General features: G+C 39.9%; 1 protein-coding gene across 4 annotated transcripts; it reads left to right on the top strand.

Annotated features, from left to right (window-relative positions):
- Positions 1-3103: 3103 nt before the first annotated feature.
- MS3_00006659 (uncharacterized protein) lies at positions 3104-22005 on the top strand. Of its 4 annotated transcripts, none has more exons than XM_051214863.1 (4): positions 4155-4219; positions 6869-7129; positions 7174-7796; positions 21509-22005. In XM_051214863.1, the coding sequence occupies exons 2-4, from the start codon at positions 6880-6882 to the stop codon at positions 21551-21553; spliced, it is 918 nt and encodes a 305-aa protein (XP_051073619.1). In that variant the 5' UTR covers positions 4155-4219; positions 6869-6879; the 3' UTR covers positions 21554-22005. The 4 variants fall into 4 exon arrangements, with proteins under 4 accessions (XP_051073618.1, XP_051073619.1, XP_051073620.1 ...); XM_051214864.1 differs by lacking the exon at positions 4155-4219 and adding an exon at positions 5784-5977; XM_051214865.1 differs by lacking the exon at positions 4155-4219 and adding an exon at positions 5784-5977 and having other exon boundaries at positions 6872-7129.
- The last annotated feature ends 2690 nt before the right edge of the window (positions 22006-24695 follow it).

Raw genomic sequence — 24695 nt, forward strand, 5'->3', positions numbered from 1 at the left:
GAGTAATGTGATCCGGTGAAATCTATGTGGATTTGTTGATGCATTTATGTGGGAATATGGTGCTGTCTATGACCGGTGTGTTGGAGGCACATAGGTTTTCAAATCTCTCACCATTTTCTTTCCTATCTCATAGTCAGTCTATGTCGTCCTATGATGTCTTCATATCTGGTGTTGTTCATTCCAACCTTGGCATTTAGGTCTCCCATCAAAATGGTCAAGTACTTTTTTGGATATTTCTCGACGATTGACTGAAGCCTATCGCGGGATTGTTCTTTAATGTCCTCATTGTAATCGTAGGTAGGCGCATAGCATTGGATGACATTGATCGTAATGCCCTTTGATGATCCTGGGTCCATGAGATTCTAATGCTATAAGTGCTTTTTTGTTTGTTTGGATAGCATCAGAACAACTCCCTGTGTATTCGAAGCATTTTCTTCTTCGTCGCAGGAGTATGATGGCAGCACGTCTGGAGCTAGTTTTTGTTGTCCAACCTCCTACCAATGTGTTTCACTGATTTTAAGCACCTTCAGGCTGTATGTTTTCACTTCTGAGGCAATTTGCATGACTCTGCCGGTCTCCTACATTGTACAAACGTTTCATGTACGTAAATTAATGGTTGCTCTGATTGTCAGAATGGGCATCAGCCTCGTGACGTTCGAAAGGACTCGGCTTTCACCATCTACAAAATAAATTGTACCAACTGCGACAAACACTACATCGGGCAAAGCGGGCGCCCCCTCCACCTACGCCTACATGAACATCAATTAGCAGTCAAACGCCATGATATCTCTTCACTCAATACACGTGGATAACTACGGACATTCATTCGATTGGGAAAATGTAGAAATCTTAGACAGAGGAAACTCCAAAAACACCAGAGAATTTTTAGAAGCTTGGCACTCAGGTCAATCAGCAATCAACAAACATATTGAAATCAATCCAATTTATCAACCAATCAGGAAAATCATGCATAAATATAGGAACAAAAATCAAACCAATGGGAGACACAACCAAAATAAAGAAGTAAACAATGATAAATTTAAGGTCAACAAGAACCAATCAACATCGAGGTGCACAGAACAAGCTGCGAAACACATATGGAGAAATTCGAACACTTCACTTCTACCTGAAGTTTGTGCTGATGATGTCGTTCAGAAGAACGATCAAAGCTCCACGACCAAACCATCCAGCTCAGAGAACAAAACACCACCAAAATCATCCACCTGAGCTACAAATCTTCTCCACCATCTCGAACTTAGGATCGTCAGTGACCCAAGAGGGGCTCCAAGCGGAATTTGGAGTTAGGTCTAAGTTGACATTTTTAGGAGGATGGACACCATATACATTGGGATCACTTTCTTCCGGGTTTTGATCTTTAAGAAATCCAGGATCTTTTCAATGGTTAAGATCATGAGTCAGTTGAAGCTAGACCACCATGGAAAGCCTGGAAGCACTGGACGGCTGTTTCGTCCTATTGTGAGAATCCTCAGCAGTGCGCATCCACGACCTCGCCCCCTGCGCGTTTCGAACCCAGGACCTACTGGTTTCGCGCGCCAGAGTACTCAACCACTAGACCACTGAGCCGGCATCCAACAGTTTCAATGTCTAACTTCAACTAATCCACGAAATTGAGCGACACATCCACCGTTATCTTCAGTGAGTTGCTATCTCACAACAGATCTGGCTGAGCTCCACTGGTCACTACGTCTCACTAGAACTCCAGGATATATCTCTTGAAGCTGGTCACTGGTGAGTGTATGTTGACTGATATCAGATAGATTTTGTGGATATTATAGTAATTTCAGTGGTTAAGATCATGAGTCAGGATAGTTTATCAATGGTGGTACATTTGTAAAGCCAGAGGTCTTCTTGGAATCGGTCTCAATTTTATGACCTTTGTGACTATGATGCGTTTGGGAGTTTGATGCTAGTTGTCTGTGATTAGCTCTTCCTGCTTTTTGTTGACATGGTGTTCTGTCAGGAAGAATCTTATCATCCTTGAAAATCTGTTTTGTCTCATTGAATTAGAGAAAGTCAGAGACTCACTGGCGTCAGCAGATGAGTTGAATTTGATCAGGATCGGTGAGCACACACCAGGGTGACTTCTTTTTAATTCTGTGCACACACATTGTACTTGTGTCATCTCGCTGGCTCTAAGCAGATTAGACTTGGTATTTTTAAGGGCATATGTTTCCGGCATATTAAACATAATTGCATTGCTAGGTTGTCTGGGTGGAGTATAATTTATGGACGACGACTGAGCGACGTCAGAGTGACCTTGAGAGTGTCTACCTACTTACTAGGGCAAAATGAGTGTTGAGCAATTGAAGAATAAGGATTATTAGGGCTAGTAATTAGATTTGTGGTTTTCCATCACGAACTGATATTAGCTAAAATGCCAAGAAGCTATTTAAACATATAGATGAGTGAGCTTCGCGCCCAAGTCCGAGACTTTTTATCCTAGATCTGATTGGTTCGTCCATAAATTATAATCTCGCCGATCATAATATCCTTTAAAACACCTCTGAAGCAACACGATATGGGAAACTATTTATGTCATTCGTCTGGAATCCATGCGAGGTCGGGGTTGACGAGGTACTTAAGCGGATTGAGAATGTTTATGCCGACTCGCAAATTTCTTATATCATCCATAGGGTTACAGTAGTGATTATCATCATTATTTACCAATAGAATCTTCAAGATGTATGGAATGGAGAGAGCTGGCATAAACGCGTCTGCTTCTGGATGAACGGGGTAGCTCGTCTCGTTGAAACTGCCAGAAATCGTGTCAGCAGTCGTATTATATAGTATTTTTTTCCCACATTTGGCTGGACGCCTATAAACAGAGGCCTTCCTTTTCTTTTGTGACATGATAAGAAAGTTATAAGTAGCAGGTGGATTGAACAAAATGTCAGAAATAGAAATGGGTGAAAAAATCAAGGCCGAGGGCTGAAGATAGCTTAGAAATCAAGACCTCTGTTTGAAACAAGAGTGAATGTATTGTGAGTATTAGTAAAGATGTCAAAAACAAGAGGGGAGAATGGCAGGAAGACTTTATTAGAGATGTAGAACGTGTGTCAGTACATTTGTGGAGGCAAAATAGGACATAAACGTGCAGATTGGGTCAATTTTAACATGTATATTACGCGGAAAGATAATCTTATATAAAGAAGTAATCTGGAACTGTCGATAAATAGTATCAAATAATAAAAGTGGGTACGGTATGTGGTACATATAAAAACTGAAGGCCAGCATTAATTAAAATTAGGGGTAGTGGTGCAGACATATGTAGTTTCAAAGACGAGTATCATCTAGAATTATTATGATGCTTTGTGACCACATACAAGAAACAGCCTTTTAGGTGCTTTATGGGCACAGTCTAACCTGTTTGTTGGATTTATTGCCCTTTTTACCTGCGTTTTCATCCTTCTTTAAGTCGATTCTGTGAGTTGGAAGATTTTCCTGCGATCCATTCATGTTAATATCTTGAAGAGTGTATGAATGTAATTCTACAGTACTGCCTTACTAGCGGCACAAAGCCTCTTAGGTTTTTAAGAAGGGTCATTGTGACACAACTCTCAACACACCTATTTTACTCTGGTGTGGGACTGGCAGTAACTGTGTACAGGTTCCAGGTGGAATTGCAGAACGATATAAGAACCATGTAGTTCATTTGATGCCAATGAGTCCTAGATATTGTAAATACCCTGTGTAGCGTTTCGTAACCTGGATGAAAACGTGTCCAGAATATTGTGCAATGTATATGTAAGACTGTATCTGACATGCAGGTCGAGACGTCCTAACCTAATTCCAATACTTGACAGTAGGTTAAGTTCTAGTGTAATGATAGTTTACTTCGACGAATTGATAACCTTTGGTTACACCAATAGTTCTATTTCTCCTCCATTTATGAACAGTAATCTAAGAACATATTCTCAGAAAGTCCGAAAATCAAAATGTAGTTCATGTCTGGAAATTGGTTTTCTTATTTATACATGAATTACTCTAGTTCTTAGATAGAATAGGTTCTGTTCACAGGTTTTGTTAATAAATCCAAACAAAGGTTTAATATTTATAGTTATGTCATCTGTGAGCAGTAACATAGGTTACTCAACCTTATATTTTTGCTCGTAGACATTGTCCACTGAGTTTTTGGCGCTTGCTTGACTTGGTGTGGTGTTGTTGCAGATGGCTTTGCGATTTCGAATTCTCATTTAAGGTTTAAATATGTTGCAAATTACACATATTTCTTACAAAACAGTTGATTTTGGAGCGATCGGGTTTGTTGACCGAGAATTTTAGGTTCGATGATCATATACACACCCATGCCTTGCTGTCCGCCTGGAACATCTGTATTTGACGTCTCTTACCTTGCCAGTACTACCACCATCACCACTGTCATTGTTGTTTGTATTAATATAATAGGCTCATTTCGATTCACCTCTGTCATTCTTGGACATCTGTTCACATCTTTTTCATGTACCATTCTCTTCTCTCCTCTATATTCAGTTTTATAATCTCTCATTTTACAACTCAATCTCCTGTACGTCGACATGATGTTCCATGCTCTTAGCAACCTGAATGCTACAGAACAAACTCACTAATTTATGTTCAAGTGCTATTCCTCTTGTATGTAAATGACCTTCCTTGTCTCCTATCATCATCGGTCTTGCTATATGCTGACGATGTCAAGATATGGAGAACGATACGATGTAAGAGTGATAGCTTAAAACTTCAAAATGACCTGAAGAAGTTATCTGAATAGTTTCAAACCTGGTAGTTGCCGATAAATACTTCCAGGTGTGTTGTGACACATGTTGGTCATCAAGGTACAGATACATACATGATGAATAACACTGAGCTACCTGTCGTCCAGACATATAATGACTTAGGAGTTATCGTTAGCAAAGACCTAAAGACTACTGCACACTGTCGTGCAATAGCCACCAAAGGTCTTAGAACCTTATGGTCAATATGTAGGGCTTTTAGTCATGTCGACGCCAAGACGTTTTTGACTTTGTACACAGTGTTCGTACGTCCTAAACTTGAGTACTGCATACAAGCGGCTAGCCCCTGCCTTAAAAAAGACAGTGAGCTTCTGGAAAAGGTTCAGAGAACGGCAACTAAGCTGATTCCCGGGATAGCGAAGCTTCCGTATGAATCTCGACTGGCCAAGCTAAACCTTTTCCCGTTGTCATATCGCAGAACTAGAGGCGACTTGATTACAGTCTTCAAATTGCTTAGTGGCAAATTTGCACCTGGTATGCCCTCATTTTTCTTGTCTTCCAAAACAGAGAATTTACTAGGACACTCCAAAAAAGTTCACAAGCCCAGAACAAATTACTTGTCAGCTGACTACCGACTTTCCCACCGAATCATCAACGAGTGGAATTCATTACCTCAGCACGTGGTTGGGGCTCCATCCGTCGACTCTTTCAAAAGAAAGTTGAATCAACTGAGAGACCACCATCGCCAGGACTAACATAGGCCATCAAGCCTCCTATCCTTCCCAAACTGAAATTGAAACTTAATCAGCTCTCGAATTCATTAGGGTTAGTACTGTTTAGCTGCTAGACTACCCACATTGTACCATACTGAATCCTAAAACCGTATCTTAACATAAAGAAGCGTTACTGAGTACCAATCCATTAACACAAGTTGGTCATGTTGGAAGTCCACTCTCAAATCCCATGTGGGATATATGTAGGATATAATGTGAAATAAATCTCACCATTGTAGTTGAGCCTTACCTTCACAACTGATGGTTAATCTATGATCGCTCCAATTTCGTACTTCGTGTATATCGCGCAATTTCGTTTTTCTCATACTGTGAACTCGTTTTTGCGTCGTTGTAGTTTTGGCTCACTCAGATCACTCTCACTTCATAATACCATGTAACTAAACTTACTATACCTCATAAACCTCAAAATATCTTCGCAAATTCTTTCGATTTTTCTCCGACTCTCTGGGATGCTAAGTATGTCTTCCTCTCGGTTTGCCACTTATAGTTTTTGCGTCGCTTAGTTTTAGCATAATAATATAGTGTGTATTCTCATAAAAGCAACTCAATTTGTGTGCGTAAATTAGTTTTATGGGAAAAAGACTCTTTGATGTTGTGATAGATTTGGTCGCACACTGAGTAATTAGATTGTAGAAACATTTTCAAAGCGACTAAAGTATTTTCGAATTTCTAGGATCTCTATGTGCATCGCATTTCCCAACTGGTACGTAAGTATTCTGACATAAATTTCTACACATACGTACTCCTGGTGTTATAGTCCCTATTTCTGTGTACATGTCGATATATCCCGATATTTTGATATGAATGTTGGGCTCTTGAGTGTTTTTTTCATACACACCATTCGATGGTGCTAATTATTGCTGACAAGTGAATTTTTCAGTTAACCTGATACTGGCTAAGTATGCTGTCTGAAGCCGTCAGTTTCAAAAACAATGAGTGGTTGCTCTGCAACTATCAAAATGCGCGATAATATTCAGAGTAGTCCAATTATATGTTCACAGAAAAACTAACTGGGGTACATTGGCTGTTTTCATTGTTGTTTCAGCTTCAGTTTTGAAAGGACAGGAGGCTTGATGGTCTGTGTCAGTCCTGGTACTCGTCTCGTGACAGTCACTTTATTGACATTTCCCCGACTGAGTAAGCAAACTTATTACTCGTCTTTAAATGAAATGAATAATTAATGACAACTAAATCTACAACATTAGCGAGTAAGGTAATATATGTTTATATATACATATGTAAGATCAATTTACGATTTAGTACCACTTATCGAGAGTCGCATATATACATATAAAGTTTCTGTTGTTGATAGATATGACACTTCAGACCCATTTCTTTTATCTCTAGAAGGATTCAATATGACCCAAAGGATTACTTCATGTACTGTTTCCGAAGTACCTGAACGTTTATGCACTTCCTCCATGGACGCACTACGAATCTCACCGTTTACTGATACGCCTTCCAACAAAACTGGCGATGTATGCAGAATAGAGCACACTCAGTTCGGTGAAGTTTATATTTGTAGAGTGTGTAATGTGAAATGCACCGGTAAGGCGCCATTTTCCCAGCATATATCTGGATCACATCATAGAAAAAACTGCAATGCCAGTAAGCTCCTCACTTCACATTAATAATAACTATTGTTGCTATAGTTACCTATTTCTGTAACGAGTGCAATACAAGCCTTAATTCTTCTGAACAATATACCCTACATTGCAGTGGATCAAAGCATATGCGAAATATAATTTCTTCTTCTGACAATTCTATGTCTGAACAGTTTGGAGTTGAGCAACAATTCAATAAAAGCAACAATGTTCCTTACTTCTGTATACCTTGTGGTCTTAGTTGCTCTTCCAAAGAGCAATTGGATTCTCATTTCTTAGGTAAAAAACATAAGAAGCAATGTAAAAAATATAAGCCATCTGTATCAGGTCAGCTGTCGGGGTACGTTTTGAATGAACAGTCAAATCAACCGATTGGTCAACCTGACTTTTTCTCTTCAATGCCTACTTTATTCAATACAGCTAGTGAGAATTCGCCAAACTTTTGGTTTCCAAAGTTGGTTCCTTGTATAAGAAATATCATAGAGCTGGAGTCCAAATTGACATTAACAAATAACTTTTCTCCGTTTTTGGCTTCAGTCACTCCCTGTTCATATCAAGAACGAACAGATTCAAAGAGTGATCTTTCACCCAATCAGCAGGATAGTGGCGACTCTTCTGAGCCCAAACAGTTTTGTAGACACGGTGAATGTATTCTGATGAGGTCATTACAGGTAAGAAAAAATTGATAGTAATTTGTGTTATAACTTTGACTGTTTATTTTGGAACGTTTACTACTAGTATGAGTAAATTATCAGATACATTTGATTATTGTTCACATTATTCGATCGTAACACGTGCTTGGTGCACAAAAGTACCAAGAAATGTACTACACAGTTTGGCAATAATTTAGATGAGTTAACAAATACATAAAAATTTGTTTAATACAATTATGAGAGATATTAGTGTACAACCTCAGTAGGAACAACCAAAATACGATATTTTTGCTTAAAAACAGATGTTATTAAAAACACAAAAGAGACCTACGGTAGGAATACCACGGGCTTTTCTAAACCTTGTGATAATATATGTAGTCGCCGTTATTTACTATCTTTGGATCTCACCTACAGAACCCTAATGACCCGAAAAATGCTAACATACAGCGAATAGTCTTCATTTATCTACGTCTCCATTAGCTGGTAGTCTCTTTATTTCAACTCCTCTCTAACGTTTGAGGTGACGTATGTAAAGCAATTGTGCCACATGGACTTCTAGACCGTTTCCAACGGTGCATGAGAGCTAAGAATACCATTATTCTTTTGGGAGTACTGTGCATTTCGGTTGTTTAAGGTAAATACCATACTGACAAACATTGATTAACAACTGATGCTGCTTGGTTAGCTTGTATTACATCGCAAAGTAAAACGGCGTCATCCGCATACTGATTGTCAAGATGTCTTTGTCCAGGTATAAGATCTGCACTACATTATCGCATTGCACTCAAAGTTTATTATCACCTGAAGTCAAAGAGAAATACTGAGATGAGATGATCCTATCCAATCCTACTGTCGGATAGAAACATCGAAGCAAGATGATTCTGTGCCTTCACTCTGTCTGAAGTGATTTCCAAACGGGCTTGAATACTAAGGTTGTATCTCAGATACATTCTGCAACAATCGGTTTTTAAACAATCATATCAAAAGCAACTCTATTGTTTGGAAATGACGATGATTAGTCTTCAGTGCTTTTGATAGTGTTCAAGTCACGACACGTCGGTATTTTTTTCAGCTCCGTATATGAGGACTATCTTGACGTTTGTATTAAAAAATCTGACTGGTGTTGGCTGACGGTTGCTTTGAGTTTAAGATGGTCTAAAACTGGAAATGTTTCCCTTGCTATGCCAATCTGTGCCTTCACATCTGCATCAGATCCCCTTTGTTTGTCAATCATGCTGCCTAGGTACCTAAAAGTTTCCACCTGATCCAGGGCTTCTTCATATATTGTGATTTGGTTGGTACTGTATATGTCATATTTTGGGATCTTTTTCCCTTTTCATATTTCTAACACACTATGTAGCACTAATATTCCGATAATTATCACATGTATTATACAGGCTGGATGGATCAGAAATATATCAATAAGAAACCTTTGAGTTCGACTCAATAAGGTAAAGGTCAAGAATATATGCCAGGAACAACTAGTGGAGTTGGTCAACCTTGAAAGTAATGTCCAACCCGAGGTAGCTTGATATGATATCTAAACAACTATGGAAGCACCTTAACTAAAAGGTTAGGAAAAACCAGTGAAATTTAGCGGCCTCTTCTGATATATACCTATTAACTCATCCCATCTGCCTCCAAACACAGTGATGGGCAGAGCCAGCTTTAACGCCGGCTGATAAAAAGGATACACAATATTCATGGAAAGTGGTGGGCAACGAAAGCGAAAGAGGTAGGAAAGACAGCGTCGATAGGTAACAGCAGAATATTATTCACTCTTAATCCAGGAGGTTGAACCGATGGGCATAACGCTTTAGGGAACAGTCCAACTAGCCTTCGACCCCACCCACCTCTAAGTAACTTGAGTGAAAAATTGATGTCAATCCTCTAACTCTTAGTGAGGTTGAAACGAATATTACTTACGCCTGTTACTCCTCGTGAAGGAGCATAGGCCGCTCACCAGCATTCTCCATCCAACCCTGTCCTGGCCAATCCTTTCTAGCTCCGTCCAGTTGTAATTCATCGTTTTCATATCTGCTTCTATTATCCGACGCAATGTGTTCTTTGGCCTTCCTCTTTTTCGCTTCCCTTCAGGATTCGAAGTTAGGGATTGCCTTGTGATGCAGTTTGACGATTTGCGTAATGTATGTCCTATCCATTTCCATCGTGTTTTCCTAATTTCTTCTTCAGCTGGAAGTTGGTTTGTTCTCTCCCACAGAAGGCTATTGCTGATGCTATCCGGCCAATGGATGTTGAGTATCTTGCGTAGACAGCTATTTATAAATACTTGTACTTTCTTGATTGTGGTTGTTGTAGTTCTCCAAGTTTCAGCTCCATACAGTAGAACTGCCTTGACGTTCGTATTGAAGATTCTCACTTTGATATTAGTTGAAAGTTGTTTTGAGTTCCATATGTTCTTCAATTGTAGGAATGCGACCATTGCTTTGCCGATCCTCGCCTTTACGTCTGCATCTGAACCTCCTTGTTCATCGATGATGCTTCCCAGGTATGTGAAGGATTCTACATCTTCCAGAGTTTCGCCATCAAGTGTGATTGGATTGCTGTTCTCCGCTTTGAATTTGAGGACCTTAGTTTTCCCTTTGTGTATGCTGAGGCCTACTGATGCAGAGACTGCTGCTACACTGGCTGTCTTCATCTGCATTTGTTCGTGTGTATGGGATAGGAGGGCTAGGTCATGTGCGAAGTCCAAATCGTCTAATTTGTTCCGAACTGTCCATTGTATTCCGTGTTTTCCCTCAGATGTCGAGGTCTTCATAATCCTGTGGACCACCAGAAGAAAGAGAAAGGGAGAGAGTAGACAGCCTTGTCTGATTCCGGTTCTTACTTGGAATGCATCTGTCAGCTGTCCTCCATGCACTACTTTGCACTGTAGTCCGTCGTATGAGTTCCGGATAATATTGACAATCTTCTCAGGAACTCCGTAGTGTCGAAGAAGTTTCCATAATGTCCTCCTATCTACACTGTCGAATGCCTTTTCATAATCAATGAAGTTGATGTATAGTGATGAGTTCCACTCAACTGATTGTTCGACGATGATCCGTAGTGTTGCAATTTGGTCTGTACACGACCGATCCTTACGGAATCCAGCTTGTTGATCTCGAAGTTGGGCGTCTACTGCATCCTTCATCCGGTTCAGAAACACTCTGTTAGAGACTTTCCCTAGTACTGACAGTAGTGTAATGCCTCTGTGGTTTTCACATTTGCTCAGATCTCCTTTCTTTGGAATCCTGATGAGGTGTCCTTCTTTCCAGTCCGTCGGCACTTGTTCCTCCTCCTAAATCTTTTTGAATAGAAGGTGAATCATGTTTGTTGTTCCTTCTATGCCTGGCTTCAGCTGGTATGTTGTCGGGTCCTGCTGCTTTCCCGCTCTTGATTTGTCTGGTGGCCATTCTGATTTCTTCCGTCGTTGGTGAATTGACATCTATAGGAAGATCTGTGTGTGCTGCTTCGGTGTTCGGTGGATTCATTGGAGCCGGTCCATTCAGGAGTTCCTCGAAGTATCATACCCATCTGTCTCGCTGTTCTTGAATTTCAGTGATTGGCCTTCCTTCTTTGTCCTTGAGCGATCTCTCTGGTTTACTGTATCTCTCTGCTAGTTTATTGGTTGTATCATAAAGCTGTTTCATAGTTCCTTCTCTTGCAGCTTTTTCCGCCTTCGTTGCTAGTTCTTCCACGTATTTCTGCTTGTCTGCTTTAATGCTCTCCTTCACTTGCTTGTTTGCTTCTATGTACTCAGCTTGTGCTTGGACTTTCTCTGCTCGTGTTCGGCTGTTGTTAATTTCTGTCTTCTTGTTCTTCCTTTCTTTGATCCTGTCCAGTGTTTCTATAGAGATCCATTCCTTATGATGATGCTTCTTCAGGCCCAGAACCTCTTGACACACTGAAGTTAGTGCTTCTTTGGTATCTTTCCAGTTGTCCTCCATAGTAGTTTCTTCTTCCTTCAGTAGATCCTGTAAGGCTTGGAACCTGCTGTCGAGAGCTATCTTGAATTCATTGAGTTTGTCAGTATCTCGAAGGAAGGCTGTATTCAACCTTTGTGGTGCTGTTTATCCAGTTGTCCCGTTCTTCTTTAGCTTCAGTTTTAAATTGGCCACAACTAGGTGGTGATCTGAATCTATGTCAGCTCCTCTCCTGGTTCTCACTTCTTCCATTGTCCTTCGGAGCTTTTTATTGATGCAAATATGATCCATTTGGTTCTCTGTAGTGTGGTCCGGTGAGATCTATGTAGCTTTGTGTATACATTTGCGTGGAAATGTTGTGCGTCCTATGACCAATTTATTAAAAGCACACAGATCTGCAAATCTTTCTCCATTTTCATTTCTGTCTCCCAGTTCGTCCATGTCGTCCCATGATATCTTAATATTCGGTGTTGTCTATTCCGACTTTGTCATTTAGATCTCTCATCAGAATGGTGAGGTCTTTTCTTGAGCACTTCTCTATGATTGATTGTAGCCGCTCATAGAATCGATCTTTAATGTCGTCATTGCTATCATTGGTGGGTGCATAACACTGGATAACATTCACTGTAATTACCTCCCTTGCTTTGATGATTCTGGATCCGTGAGGCTTCCATCCTACAAGTGCATTTCGTGCTACCTTGGACAGCATTAGAGCAACTCACGGAGTGTGTGGAGCATTTTCCTCTTCGTGACCGAAGTATAGCAGTATCTCTCCCGTATTTATCCTTTGTTGTCCAGCTTGGATCCAACGGCTTTCGCTGATTCAGAGTACTGCCAAGTTGTATCTCCTCATTTCCGTCGCTATTCGACTGGTGTTCCCGGTCTCCCACATTGTCCGGACGTTCCATGTACCTATAAAAATTGTTGCTGTGGTTGTTAGAAGTGGCATCGGCCTCGTGACTTCCGAAGGAACTCGGCTTTCATCATGAGGCGTCATAGTTCTTGTAAATGAAGGCCTTCTATCTCCCAAGACAGAGTTTAAATGGTTTGAGTTATTTTTTTCTGGTTAGCGTTTTTTTAGCGAGTTAGTTTTCTATGGGATACGGTCGCTAACCCCATGCCCAACCCTCCTGTACACGGGCTTGGGACCGGCAGTAACTCTAGAAGAGCTACAGGCGTTTTGGAAGGAATATAGATAATATAAAATGAAGGAAAGGATCAAATTCAAATGGGTCAGTTTTGCAGATCTTTAAGGACGGTGATCCAGTTTTAGCAGTTGGATTGACTGGGATCTTAGCTAGAATTTGGGGACTGGACATAATCTCATCTAACTGGTCCCGATCTTTGATCATCCCAGTTCATAAGAAGGATAAAAATCAGTTTGACTAATATAGTATCTAAAATATAACTTTGTAAATAGCGAGCTCGAGAAAACCAAGCTGATTTGAGACCTGGACGTGGATTTATCGATCAAATACACGTCTGATCACGGTTGTATTTCTTAACTTTGAGGGAACATTGACCCTGTTGGTCAGGAGGTTCTGTTTCAGTATCTGTCATTGGGACGCGTGCCTGAGAAGTAAATAAACCTTGTTCCAACTTTCTGCTCGAAGACTGCTGATCGAGTTTGAGCTTATGGCCATATGTCATTAGAATTTTCAACCTCAAGTAGTGTTCGTCATGGGTGCCCACCTTCATTTTTATTTTACTTTGTCATGAACTTTTCTTAGTGATAACACTCATCTATCTTTTCATGAGTTGATCTCCTACTGTGGCATTCGTTTGTTTACTCATAGTCCTGTTTGGTGTATACGCCTGCAAAATGCTATCTTCCGATCATTTTTAGTAGCAGTGCATGTGTACTAGGAGTGGGTTTGTTTCCGTAGGTGAGATGTCCATCTTCCAACCAAAGGGTGAGTTTATCGTGTAGTAGTTCGCCCTGTTCTAATTTATGAGTGTGAAGCATGGCCATTAAGAATAAAGAATACTCGTAAGTTACTTCTATTGGTTCATAGATATCTTCAAAACGTTGCTCTTTTTTTTGGCGACCAAGTGAACAATGTTGAGGCTAGAAGTAGGATACTTGGCTGAAATGATAAATCAGTTAATGAACTAGAGAACGTTCATTTACTCAGGTGGTTGGGAAATTTATAACATATACCAAACTGCTGCCTGTTTCGACGACGAATGATTTAGTCTGGTAGAAAGGTAGGGGCGACCAAACCAAAATATGGCACTTGTCCATGAAGTAATTGACAATTGAATTGATCCATGTTAGTTGGTGTAGACTACATGGTTGATGTTCGCGTTATTTATTACAACCAGTGGTCAGAGACTTTAGGTGACATCGTTCGAAATCATTCACTATGGTACAAGTGCATTTATTAGAGCCTGAGTCTCAAAATCTTTTACTTTCTTTTTTGTTTACCTAGTCTTTTATATTGCTACTCTGGGATTTGTCTTGAAAATTTTATCTCTGTTGTAATGCATTATGGCCGTTCAAACAAATGCACAAACTTAATAGAGTCTATGTTGTACATGTCAGCTACAGCGTAGGACTAGGCACATATATGTATCGGTCCAAGTTTCCATACCTCATATTCACAACAAGATGAACGCCAAATTCATAGAAGTAGTTACTTCGATGGTAGTAATCTATAAAAGAAAGATTACATATGAAGATATAATACAAGAAGAAAAAGTTTTTTCGTAAAAAGAAAGGTGTTAATTAATTTTAATTTAACGGTTTAAGGAAAAGACAAAAAGTGTCTAAACCTACGCCATTGTGATCGATTCTGGGCCATGTCACCCATAGTCTCTAACCATTGTTTGCGATAGTCGCGCAGACCTCAACCAAGTAGTTTGCATCTACCAACATGGCTCAGTCCAGAAACTAGTGACTTCAAGGATCGATGCCACGTTTTGGTTCGGCCGCCCCTTTCTTCCATCTCTCTCCAATAGTAGTCAATATTGCGCGTCGTGGTAATCGGTATTCATACATATGTAATATGTGGCTCAACCTGTTATGACTTGCGCCCTGTCAGTTATATTATATGACTTGTTCACCAATCAGAACACGACTTATACAATCTTAGTACTGAGCCAGATCAATGACGTTTTGATCCGTACGAGCAACCTAGAATCCTTATTAGTCTTTCTCGTCTAGCCCTGCCTGTTGATTCCAGAACACAGCTTCTGCTGTATGAATCATATATTTCAGACATACTTGGTTTATATACAAGTAAACCAGACCATATCAAGTGGTGTTCGTCAGGGCTGTCCACTCTCCCCATTCTTGTTCAACTTTGTCGTCGACGTACTTTTAGAGATCACATTTTCCTCGTCTAGATTTCCAGGAGTTGAACTTCTACCGGGAGGTTCACTTGTTGACTTAGAATATGCTGATGACATAGTTTTATTTGGTGAAGACGCTGGCAAAATGCAGAGTCTTCTGACCACTCTAAGCAACAATGCAAGCATGTTCGGGATGCGATTCTCTCCCTCGAAATGCGAAATGTTGCTTCAGGATTGGGTTACATCGACACCCGAACTAGTGATAGGGAGTGAAGTAGTTGAGTGTGTCGACCGCTTCACTTATCTTGGAAGTCTCATCAGCCCTTGTGGTCTGGTGTGTGACGAAATCTCAGCACGGATACAGAAGGCTCGACTAGCTTTTACCAACTTGCGTCATTTATGGCGTGGGCGAGATATCCGTCTATCAACCAAAGGACGTGTTTACTGCGCAGCAGTTCGTCCCGTCCTACTTTATGGCAGTGAAACATGGCCGGTAAGAGTAGAGGATATCCGTAGGTTACCAGTATTTGATCATAGGTTTCTTCGAAATATTGCTCGTATATCATGGGACCATCTAGTAAGTAACACAGTTGTTAGGAAACGGGTACTAGGTAATGATGGCAAATCGATTGATGAAGTAGTGAAACTCCATGAGTTGAGATGGCTGGGGCATGTGTTACGTATGCCCAACGACCGACTGCCTCGACGTGCGATGTTCAATGGTATAGGAGTAGGTTGGAAGAAAGCTAGGGGCGGCCAAACCAAAACATGGCACAAGTCCATGAAGTCACTGACAAGTGGACTGAGTCATGTTGGTAGGTGTAGACTACGTGGTTGGGGACCGCGAGATGATAGCAACCGATGGTTAGAGACCTTGAATGACATGGCTCAACATCGTTTGCAATGGCGCAGGTGCATCCACTCTCTGTGTTCTCCCGAATTCTAATCTTCTGAATTCTTCATGTCTCTTTCTTTCTTCTCTTTCCAAATTTATTTCACTGGATTATACTCTTTAAATAACATCTTCAAACCCTAATTTTTCTGATTACAGCTTATAATTTTACTACATCTAGCACTACGGGATTTGAATCGACCACTGCATCTTTGTGCTAATGTAGTGTGGCAACTCGAACTGATGTACGTACGTGCGAAGTTCTACGTTGTTACTGACTGACTGACATACCATAAAATAACGATTATACAGGGTCAAGTGAAAAGTAGCTTTGATTATGAGAGACTGTAACTAATAAATTGGGAATAACTCGAGAATAGTAAGTCTTATGATAGTAGTCAATAAGTCAAATAAAAGCTGGTGGTAAGAGGGATATAAATATATATAATCTAGTTATTTAGCAATTATACAATAAGATTATATATAAAATAGCAGTCTATAAATAGTGCCTGTCGGTTACTGTTCATTTATTCTTCATCATATAACGTAACGACCTCAGTCGATGAAGATTCACAACCTCATCTACTGCATTAATATCATTCCCTAATACCCCACGTCTAACCTCACTATTACTAACCTGGTGATCCCAGCAGATGCGAGCAATATTTCTAAGACATCTGTGGCCAAATATGAGTAGCTTACGAATATCTTCTACTCTTAGTGGCCACATTTCGCAGTCGTAAAGTAAAACAGAACGAACTGCTGAGCAATATACTCGTTCCTTAATTGATAGACGGTTATCTCGTCTTTGCCATAGGCGACGTAAGTTGGCAAAAAGCAAACGAGCTTCTTGAGTCCGTGCTGAGATTTCGTCAGACAATAGCCCATTATGGCTGATCAAGCTTCCAAGATAAGTGAAGTTGTCAACGCGTTCGACTACTTCACTCGCTATCCTTAGTTCAGTTGTTGACACAAACCAGTCGTGAAGCAACAACCCATCCCAAACATCCTGGCATTGTTGCTCAGTGCTACCAAAAGGCTCTGCATTTTATCAGCGTCTTCACCAAACAGGATTATGTCATCAGCGTATTCTAAGTCAATAAGTGAACTTCCTGGTAGGAGATCAGTCGACAAAAACATAATTTCTAGCAGTAGTTCTATGATGAAGTTAAACGGAAATGGAAAAAGTGGACAGCCTTGATGGACACCATTTGAGGTTGCAAAACCAGATGACAGTTCACCATAAGCTCTGACCCGACTGGTAGAGTTCGAGTATAAAGCCTTTACAAGGTTTATGTACTTATGAGGTACGCCTTTCAATGACAGACACTGTCACAGAACCTCGCGGTCTACAGAGTCAACTGATGCTTTTAAGTCAAGAAAGACCACCATTGTTGGACGCCGATAAGCATGCCTGTGTTCTAGAACCTGACGAATGGTGAATATGTGGTCAATGCATCTACGGCCAGGTCTAAAGCCAGCCTGATTTTCTCGTGTTTGCAGTTCACGTGTCTTAGTTAAGAGAACGATAATTATTGACGCTAGTATTTTAGATGCTATTTTAGTCAGAAAATCCCTCTACGATTGTCACAGGATGATTTTAACCCTCTCTTATATATTGGGACGATAAGTGATTGTGACCTGTCAGATGGAATAACATTTAACTCCCAGATCTTAGCTAAAATAGTAGTCAACCTAATCGCTAAAATTGGAACACCATACTTAAAGACCTCTGGAGCCAATCCATCTGTACCAGCTACCCTTCCTCGTTTCAGATTAACTATAACCTTTTTAGCTTCAGCTAGGGTTGTGGACCTACTTCAATGTTCCGTTCATACTGTCTGGGAATGGAGGATAGTTGTGGAGTAGCTGAAGGCCAGCTGAACTGTTCTTTAAAATGTTCCGCCCATCGTTCTAAACGTCTGGACTGAGAGCAGATGGGGGTGTCGTCTTTTTCCGAAATAGTCTGACTTACACTTGACTTGTTAATTCCAGTTTCTTTCATCAGTCTGAAAAGCTGTCTGGCGTTACCTACAGCCATTGCCTTTTCTATATCTTTTTCTTTCATTGTCCACCACTGCTCACGTCGTTCCTTAGACTTTAGGTTTACCTAGGTCTGATTTGTTTTGGCTCTTTATCGTGTTCAGAGCCTTATGGGGTGAGTTTACGAGAATCCATCAGTGCAATAAACCTTAGTTCTTTGTAACCCTGTGGTTTACATCATTAATAGATGTCACTGCTGTTTCCACAACTGCTTGTTTATCTTTCCTAGCAACATCTGGGTCAGCCTCGTTTTCAGAACTACCTAAGTGTGACCTCAGTTGTTCCTGGAACCTACTTATGGTTTTCTCGCTACTCAATTCAGTTCTAATTGTTCTTTTTAGTGTGGCTTTTCTGCATCCAGTGAGGCTCAAGCAAATGCGTGCTCGTATTAGAACAAACCTGTATTCGAGAACGAGTAACAGTTTTCTATCGAGCCTCCCCAACGATAACTGATGGCAATACGATCTATTTGAGTCCATCATTGGTATGTTACAGGGGTTCGCCACGTTAGACGACGTCTCCCCTTATTATCTTGAATTAGTGCTTGTTAAAGATTAATGATCGTTTAAGCACAGTTGCAGCAGACGGTCATCAATGTCTGTTCGCTGTGCCGGAATACCGAAATACCCACCTAAATGTCTTTCTGTTTTGTTTAAGCCGCCTACTTTGGTATTAAAGTCATCTGTGAATACTTAGTATCTAGCTTTTTGAACAAGTTCAGAAGGCTTTCTATAAAGTTCATCTTTCACTTCCTTCGGGCTGTAGCCAGTGGATGTGTAGGCAGGAACGACGAAAAGGCAGAGATGTATGTCCCTATCCTTCCGAGTTCTTACGGAGCCGTTTAGCCAAACAGCTTATAGGCGACTGTTAACAGGGGTCCATTCTAATAGTGCTTGTTCTGCCCTCATACGTAGTACTATGCGTACACTCGCCAGTTCACAAGAACTTGCCGCCGGGTCGTCAGATAGACGGAGTGTATGTCTCGTCGGGTTTTCGTTTAGGCTAGGTGAGGTCAAGTGAATGACTACACTAGGATCCTGTTTATGTGTTTCGGAGACACAGCATACATCAATCGAACGAGACTCCAGGGTCTAAGTGAAGGAGGCCTGCTGGCCTATTTGGCATAGAATGCGTACGTCGAAGGCTCCAATGTGTAGTGTTGAGCAAAGTTTCAGTAGACGTGTGACAATATTTCGCTCACTAGAATCATCTGGCACGGTGACACTTGAGGAGGAAAATTAGAGTTGACAGTCGAGGTAGGATGAGTGATATGAATTGAAGAGGGAGATTGATTATGAATACAGTGACCATAAGTGCTGTTAAAGGTATGAGGGCGGTTATCACTTCCCAGTTGCCCACCTGTACTTGAAAAGGAAATTGGGTTAGTGATAAGTCTTGCAAGTTGAACTCTATATTCGTTTCCTAAGCTATTCTGTAAGCTCCAAGCTAGGACTATACAGTGACCTGAACAACGAGAGAGAAGACGCAAAGTATGCGAGAAGTAGTTCACTCCACGGTTCATTTTAACACAGATAATATTTTTAAATGGCCTTGGGTTGCTCGAAGATTCTGGAATGCTACTATAAATAGTAGCAGTATAGCAATCAGCCAATCAGAACCTCTACATGTGACGTTTCACTTCCTTGATATTTTTGGCTAAAACTTCAAGTGAACGCTAATTAGATAAAACGCTTCTTAGTGTTTCCTGATCCTTGTTTGTCTTTTGCAAGAAACTTTCTGGATCACTTCAACAGTTAGAGTTGGTCTTAGTGACCCGAGAGCGTGACTGCAATACTCAAGGGACAACTGTCTGAACCGGTGTCACGCGAACTCTTTGCGGGTAATTTCTGTGTTAGCTCCGTACTTATTGAGACCTTATCGCCGGAGACGGATTTCCGTGGGATAAGGCGATGTGTGCATTTTTAGGGTCGTCCCTTTCTAACCTCACTTTTCCTTTGTGGGATGGCAACATCGCTGTTATGCCGGTTGTCTGAAAGAAACACCCTACTGCCGTCACACGTCCGTACGGTTAGCAGTACGACTTCGCCCTCGGACCTTGGGTTTGCTGCTTTTAGTCTCGTCGCTCTTCAACCGACATGTCTGGCATGGTAGGACCTTGAGGAACGATTGTTCCAGACAGTATAGCTCGATTGGTTCATCGCGTCGGGCAAGCCTGACCACCACGTCAAGTTATCAACAACGGTTGGGACGTTGCGCATGACTGATTGACTTGCCGCAAAATTTGGTAAGTAGGACTTCTGTAGACATTATTCTAAAGGTGTAAGCATCTGAGTTGGTTTCTAGAAGCATAGACCCTCCTCATTATTCACCGAGCGCTAACAAGACCGTTATTGTTCTTTTTGTAGTTAGTAATTAAAGTTAATTGACATTTTGGTATTTTATTAGTAATATTAATTTCGTAATTGAATGTAAATAAACTCGTGGGATCCGGTTTCTAAATTTTTACGGTCTTCGATTTATCCGTAAGGTGGTAATTGACAATGTAATGAGCTTCGTGGATTATGAAGAAACAAAGCAGAAAGATGAAAATTTATCGCTTCTTTATATATGATAGGTAACCGTTGATCGTTTTGATTGATCTTCGTCTTCACAGTTTGAGTGCTTGTGCAGAATAATCCATACTTTAAGTGCTAAAATAAATTAAATTGAAATGCAAACAAAGTATATCTTGGAAATCATGTAATATTTTCTGCAGTTTGTGTTGAGATTTCAGTACAATAATAAGAAGCGCAGTCCCTTGATTTGATGTTCTGAAAATCACACTATCTTGATTCTCTTATCATTTTTCGTAGATCGTCACTTAAGGCCATCATGATTTTTATGATTAAAGTATCACCTTGATAATATCGTCCACTAAGCTAACAGTCCTTAACTTCCACTTCACTAGCGATGAATGACACTGCTTGGCCAATTATTACTAGTTTAGCATATCACCTTAATTTTAAATTCCCACTAGTAAGTCTAATCTTCGACCTGTTTTACGGTTATGATATATTCTTTCATTAACCATGGCACATTCTTCACTATCTGGGCACTAATAGTTACTTACAGAATAATCTATATGCTTTATTACAATATTTCCTTAGATAGGACTTGTGAGAAAATCGTAGTAGTTATAGTCCATTTGGGTTTCAGCTAGCTAATCAAGGCTTCTTACGCCTCTTCGCTGTAGGCAGCTGATACTGGTTACTACTCACAAAATGATCAGTAGAGAAATCTTAGACTTGCAAACAATCGGTTTTGGTCCTAATAGTTCAGTTGTTTTGTCTCAAGTGTTGTTATTGAGTGACACATCGGAATCATCAGTTGCGTCATAGTTAAAGTTACTCCTGATTGAAAAGTTCCAACTACTCCAAAGATTTCTTTTGATTACTTTTAAGATCACTAAACTTAATACGAACCATATGATCTGTAAGCAAGTACATCCTAAGTTAAATCATCACATCACAAAACGCGAATAAGTGTGATAAAATATTTTAATCCATGCTGATTCGTTCATAAATAATTATGTGACACATTAAACATTCAGAATTTGTTTTTTTTTTTCACGTTGACAGTTTTATGAAGGTGATTTAAATACAAGAATTGGTAATCCTGGATGATTGGGCTATTAAATATTTTTTGGGATTCTAAATGTCCTCATGATAACTATATATTATTATTTTTTTTGTACAGAGTCATTGTAACGCATTTTACTTATCTTCTAATACACTATTGATAAATATTAATGATGATATATGTTGCGCTTAAAACATTTAATATTGTTAGTTTTTTATTCAATCTATATACCAACTCACTTTTGATACTTGGTAAGTTATTTATCAAACTAAATTGTACTGATTGGCCATCTTAAATGAGTTGAATTTGTACTAGAAACTTAATGAAACTCCTGCTTAGTTATTTTAACTGGTCGGATAAGATTTCCTGGTGAATAACATATGTTGGTCGTCATTGAAGCACTTTTTCATCGATTCATTCCTTTATTTACACCTAATTGGCACCTAATAAGATGAACTAGAGGTCTAAATTTTGAGAATAAAAGCAATAAAACCTCAGTTTTTGTCTCTAAAACATTAAATATTCGGGTGAAATTATACTTTTTTTTTATCAAAATGAGTGGTTGCCTACGCGATATTTTAATTTGTTTCCCCAAGTAGCAATTAGAACCCTAGTTAAATGGAACGACTATATTTGTATGATTTATACTTTGAAATTCATGTAATTATATGCATAGAATACGAGACCATACCTCAACATAAATAATAAATCATAACATATGCAAAACTAAGACATCTTTGGTTCAAAATTGTGTAATAAGTTGGTGCTTAATCCAGTGTGACCTAAAAACAGGAAAAGATATGTCATTAGCTAATAGTTCAAATAGGAGCTTGCAATTAGGTCAAAATCAAAATGTAGTCAGTTTTCTTACAACTACCTTTAAAAATATATAAAGCAGTTTATCGGAAAGTATCTTCCAAGCTGCCCATTTTCACGTCTTCTCTCATCCATAATAAATGCCTAGTAAGTATATTTTTTGGGGATTACAAAGTGTCAGTTCAATTATTCATATTTGCATTAGTACCTAACTAAATTGTAGTTAGTGATAATCGGTAACGCACCAAGAACCATGCAGCCGTTAGAAGTTGAAATGCAACATAAAGTTCTAAACTATACCCATTAAGGTTTATTGTCAGTTATCTTAAACCACTGCATTGTCAAACGGAGTGTAAATTGCTCAAATTGGCGTCACTTCACAGCCGTGTTGGTATATTGTCTTTAGTATCGGTTGAAAATAACGTGTTGGTTTTTATATTATGTTGGACGCTTTTGATATCATGCAGTGAATTACATGTTCGACACTATTGTATTTCAAAAGCGAATTTGTAATCCTCAGTTTCGCTATTATTAGAAAATTTGACTTGTTTTTTAAAGTAACATCTGCATTTAATACTCTACCCTGTTTTTATACAAATTTAGCAACGTAACGTAATGGACACTATGATCCTAAATTGACCAAATAAATGAGTATCTTAGTTCACTTTGAAATAAGAAGAGGGTTTGATTAACTTAATCTTCAAACGGTTATTAATAATTTAGGTCAGCTGCAGTCAGTTTTGCATAGGAAGTAACTTATGTTCTCCAATACAGTTGTCATTCGTACTTAAAACACGCGCGCTATTTAAGAAGGACAATGGTATTTTTCCTCCCTGAGTAAATTTCTTTGTTTTGGTCGTTTATTACGTATCAAGACTACTGTTTTCACTTTAATTGAATTTATTTCAGTTAAAGTATTCGACTAGAGTATCGTTTTTGCTGTTCTCTCAATTAGTTTTGTCGTTGGTACTCTTGAGTACATCTTTTTCAACTGTATCTGTTAGTACTTTTGGTCCTAGCAATCTACAGCTCTTCACTTTTTTGGTCATTGATCATTTTTTTGTTCCTGGGTATCATCGCATCTTGAAAAAAACCCCTCCTAAATGACCGGACAATGAAAAAAAGCAGTTGCCAACGTCCGGGTTGTCGTTATTTTGTTGAAAGCGGCATGCAGTGCGACGAGTGCAAAGGCTGGTACTACGAAGTTTGCACGAACTCAACGCCTGCTGCTTTCAAACGGTTCAGTAAGAAGGGTTGTGTATGGCTTTGTCAACAGTGCTGCTCGGATGCAAACAGCTTGTTAATCGAGGCCATCTCACTGGTTGATGCTGCAAAGAAGTGTTTTAGCAAGCATAGTCGGAACGCGTCAAACAGCACTCGATCTGTCGTCACGCAAATCAACGTGAAGAAAACTAAGGTTAGTCCGATGATAGATGACTCACGCCCGCTAAAGAAGGAAAAGCAGTCTCCAAAGGGGCCTGCCTTAAGCAAAAGCTCAAGAAAAGTAGGGTCTTATTTTCTCCGCCTCCCAGATGTGATTCAACAGGAAACACCTAGAAGCCGCAATCGCAATGCTCGATCGGTTTCAAGCGGTAAACATAACCCGACCTCTCAGGTCGTCGACATCCCCCCAACACTAGGTTTGACGCAACTGTTATTGCTTCTACCAGCACCGTTGACGAATGGGTACAGGTTGTAAGGAAGAAAAGTAGGGATATAAAATGGAACCCCGCCCCCTTAAAAGTAGTTGAAAAATCGAAAGCCGATCATAGCGACAGATCAGCTATTTTTCATAGAATCAAGGAGAGCGAGAGCTCTGAACCCAAAGCTCGTTTTGAACATGACATTGTACTGATTAGGCAGCTGATTAATCAACTCATGCCTCAAAATATGACCGGAGTCACCTTGCTAAAGGTGTACAGACTAGGGAGTCTAGCGGATTCGAAACCAAATCATTCCAGATGGCTTGAAGTAGTATCCGGCTCTTCGAACGGACGTGACCTAGTTTTACAGAATGGACACGAATTAAAGGGTTCAGGAGTCTTTATCCGAAAGGACCTACCGTTGGCAGACCGTGTTAAAAGACGGGAAGCCGAAAAAGAACTACAACTTAGGTTAGACGCTGGCGAAAAGGACCTTAAAATTGTGAATTTTCGGGTTGTAAGACTTTGACAGAGAATGATGCCGAAGCCACTCTGGGTGAAGCACGAAGGCACGAAGCTTACTTAATAAGCGATCAGAACTAGGTGTACAGATTGACTCTTCAAAGCCAGACATAATCGCAGTAACAGAAACCTGGCTGACACAGGCTATAGATAGTATGGAACTTGATTTCGAGGGTTTTACGTTAGTGAGGGCCGAAAGAACACA

This window comes from Schistosoma haematobium, chromosome 1 (genome assembly GCF_000699445.3).
Source record: "Schistosoma haematobium chromosome 1, whole genome shotgun sequence".
NCBI classification, from domain to species: domain Eukaryota; kingdom Metazoa; phylum Platyhelminthes; class Trematoda; order Strigeidida; family Schistosomatidae; genus Schistosoma; species Schistosoma haematobium.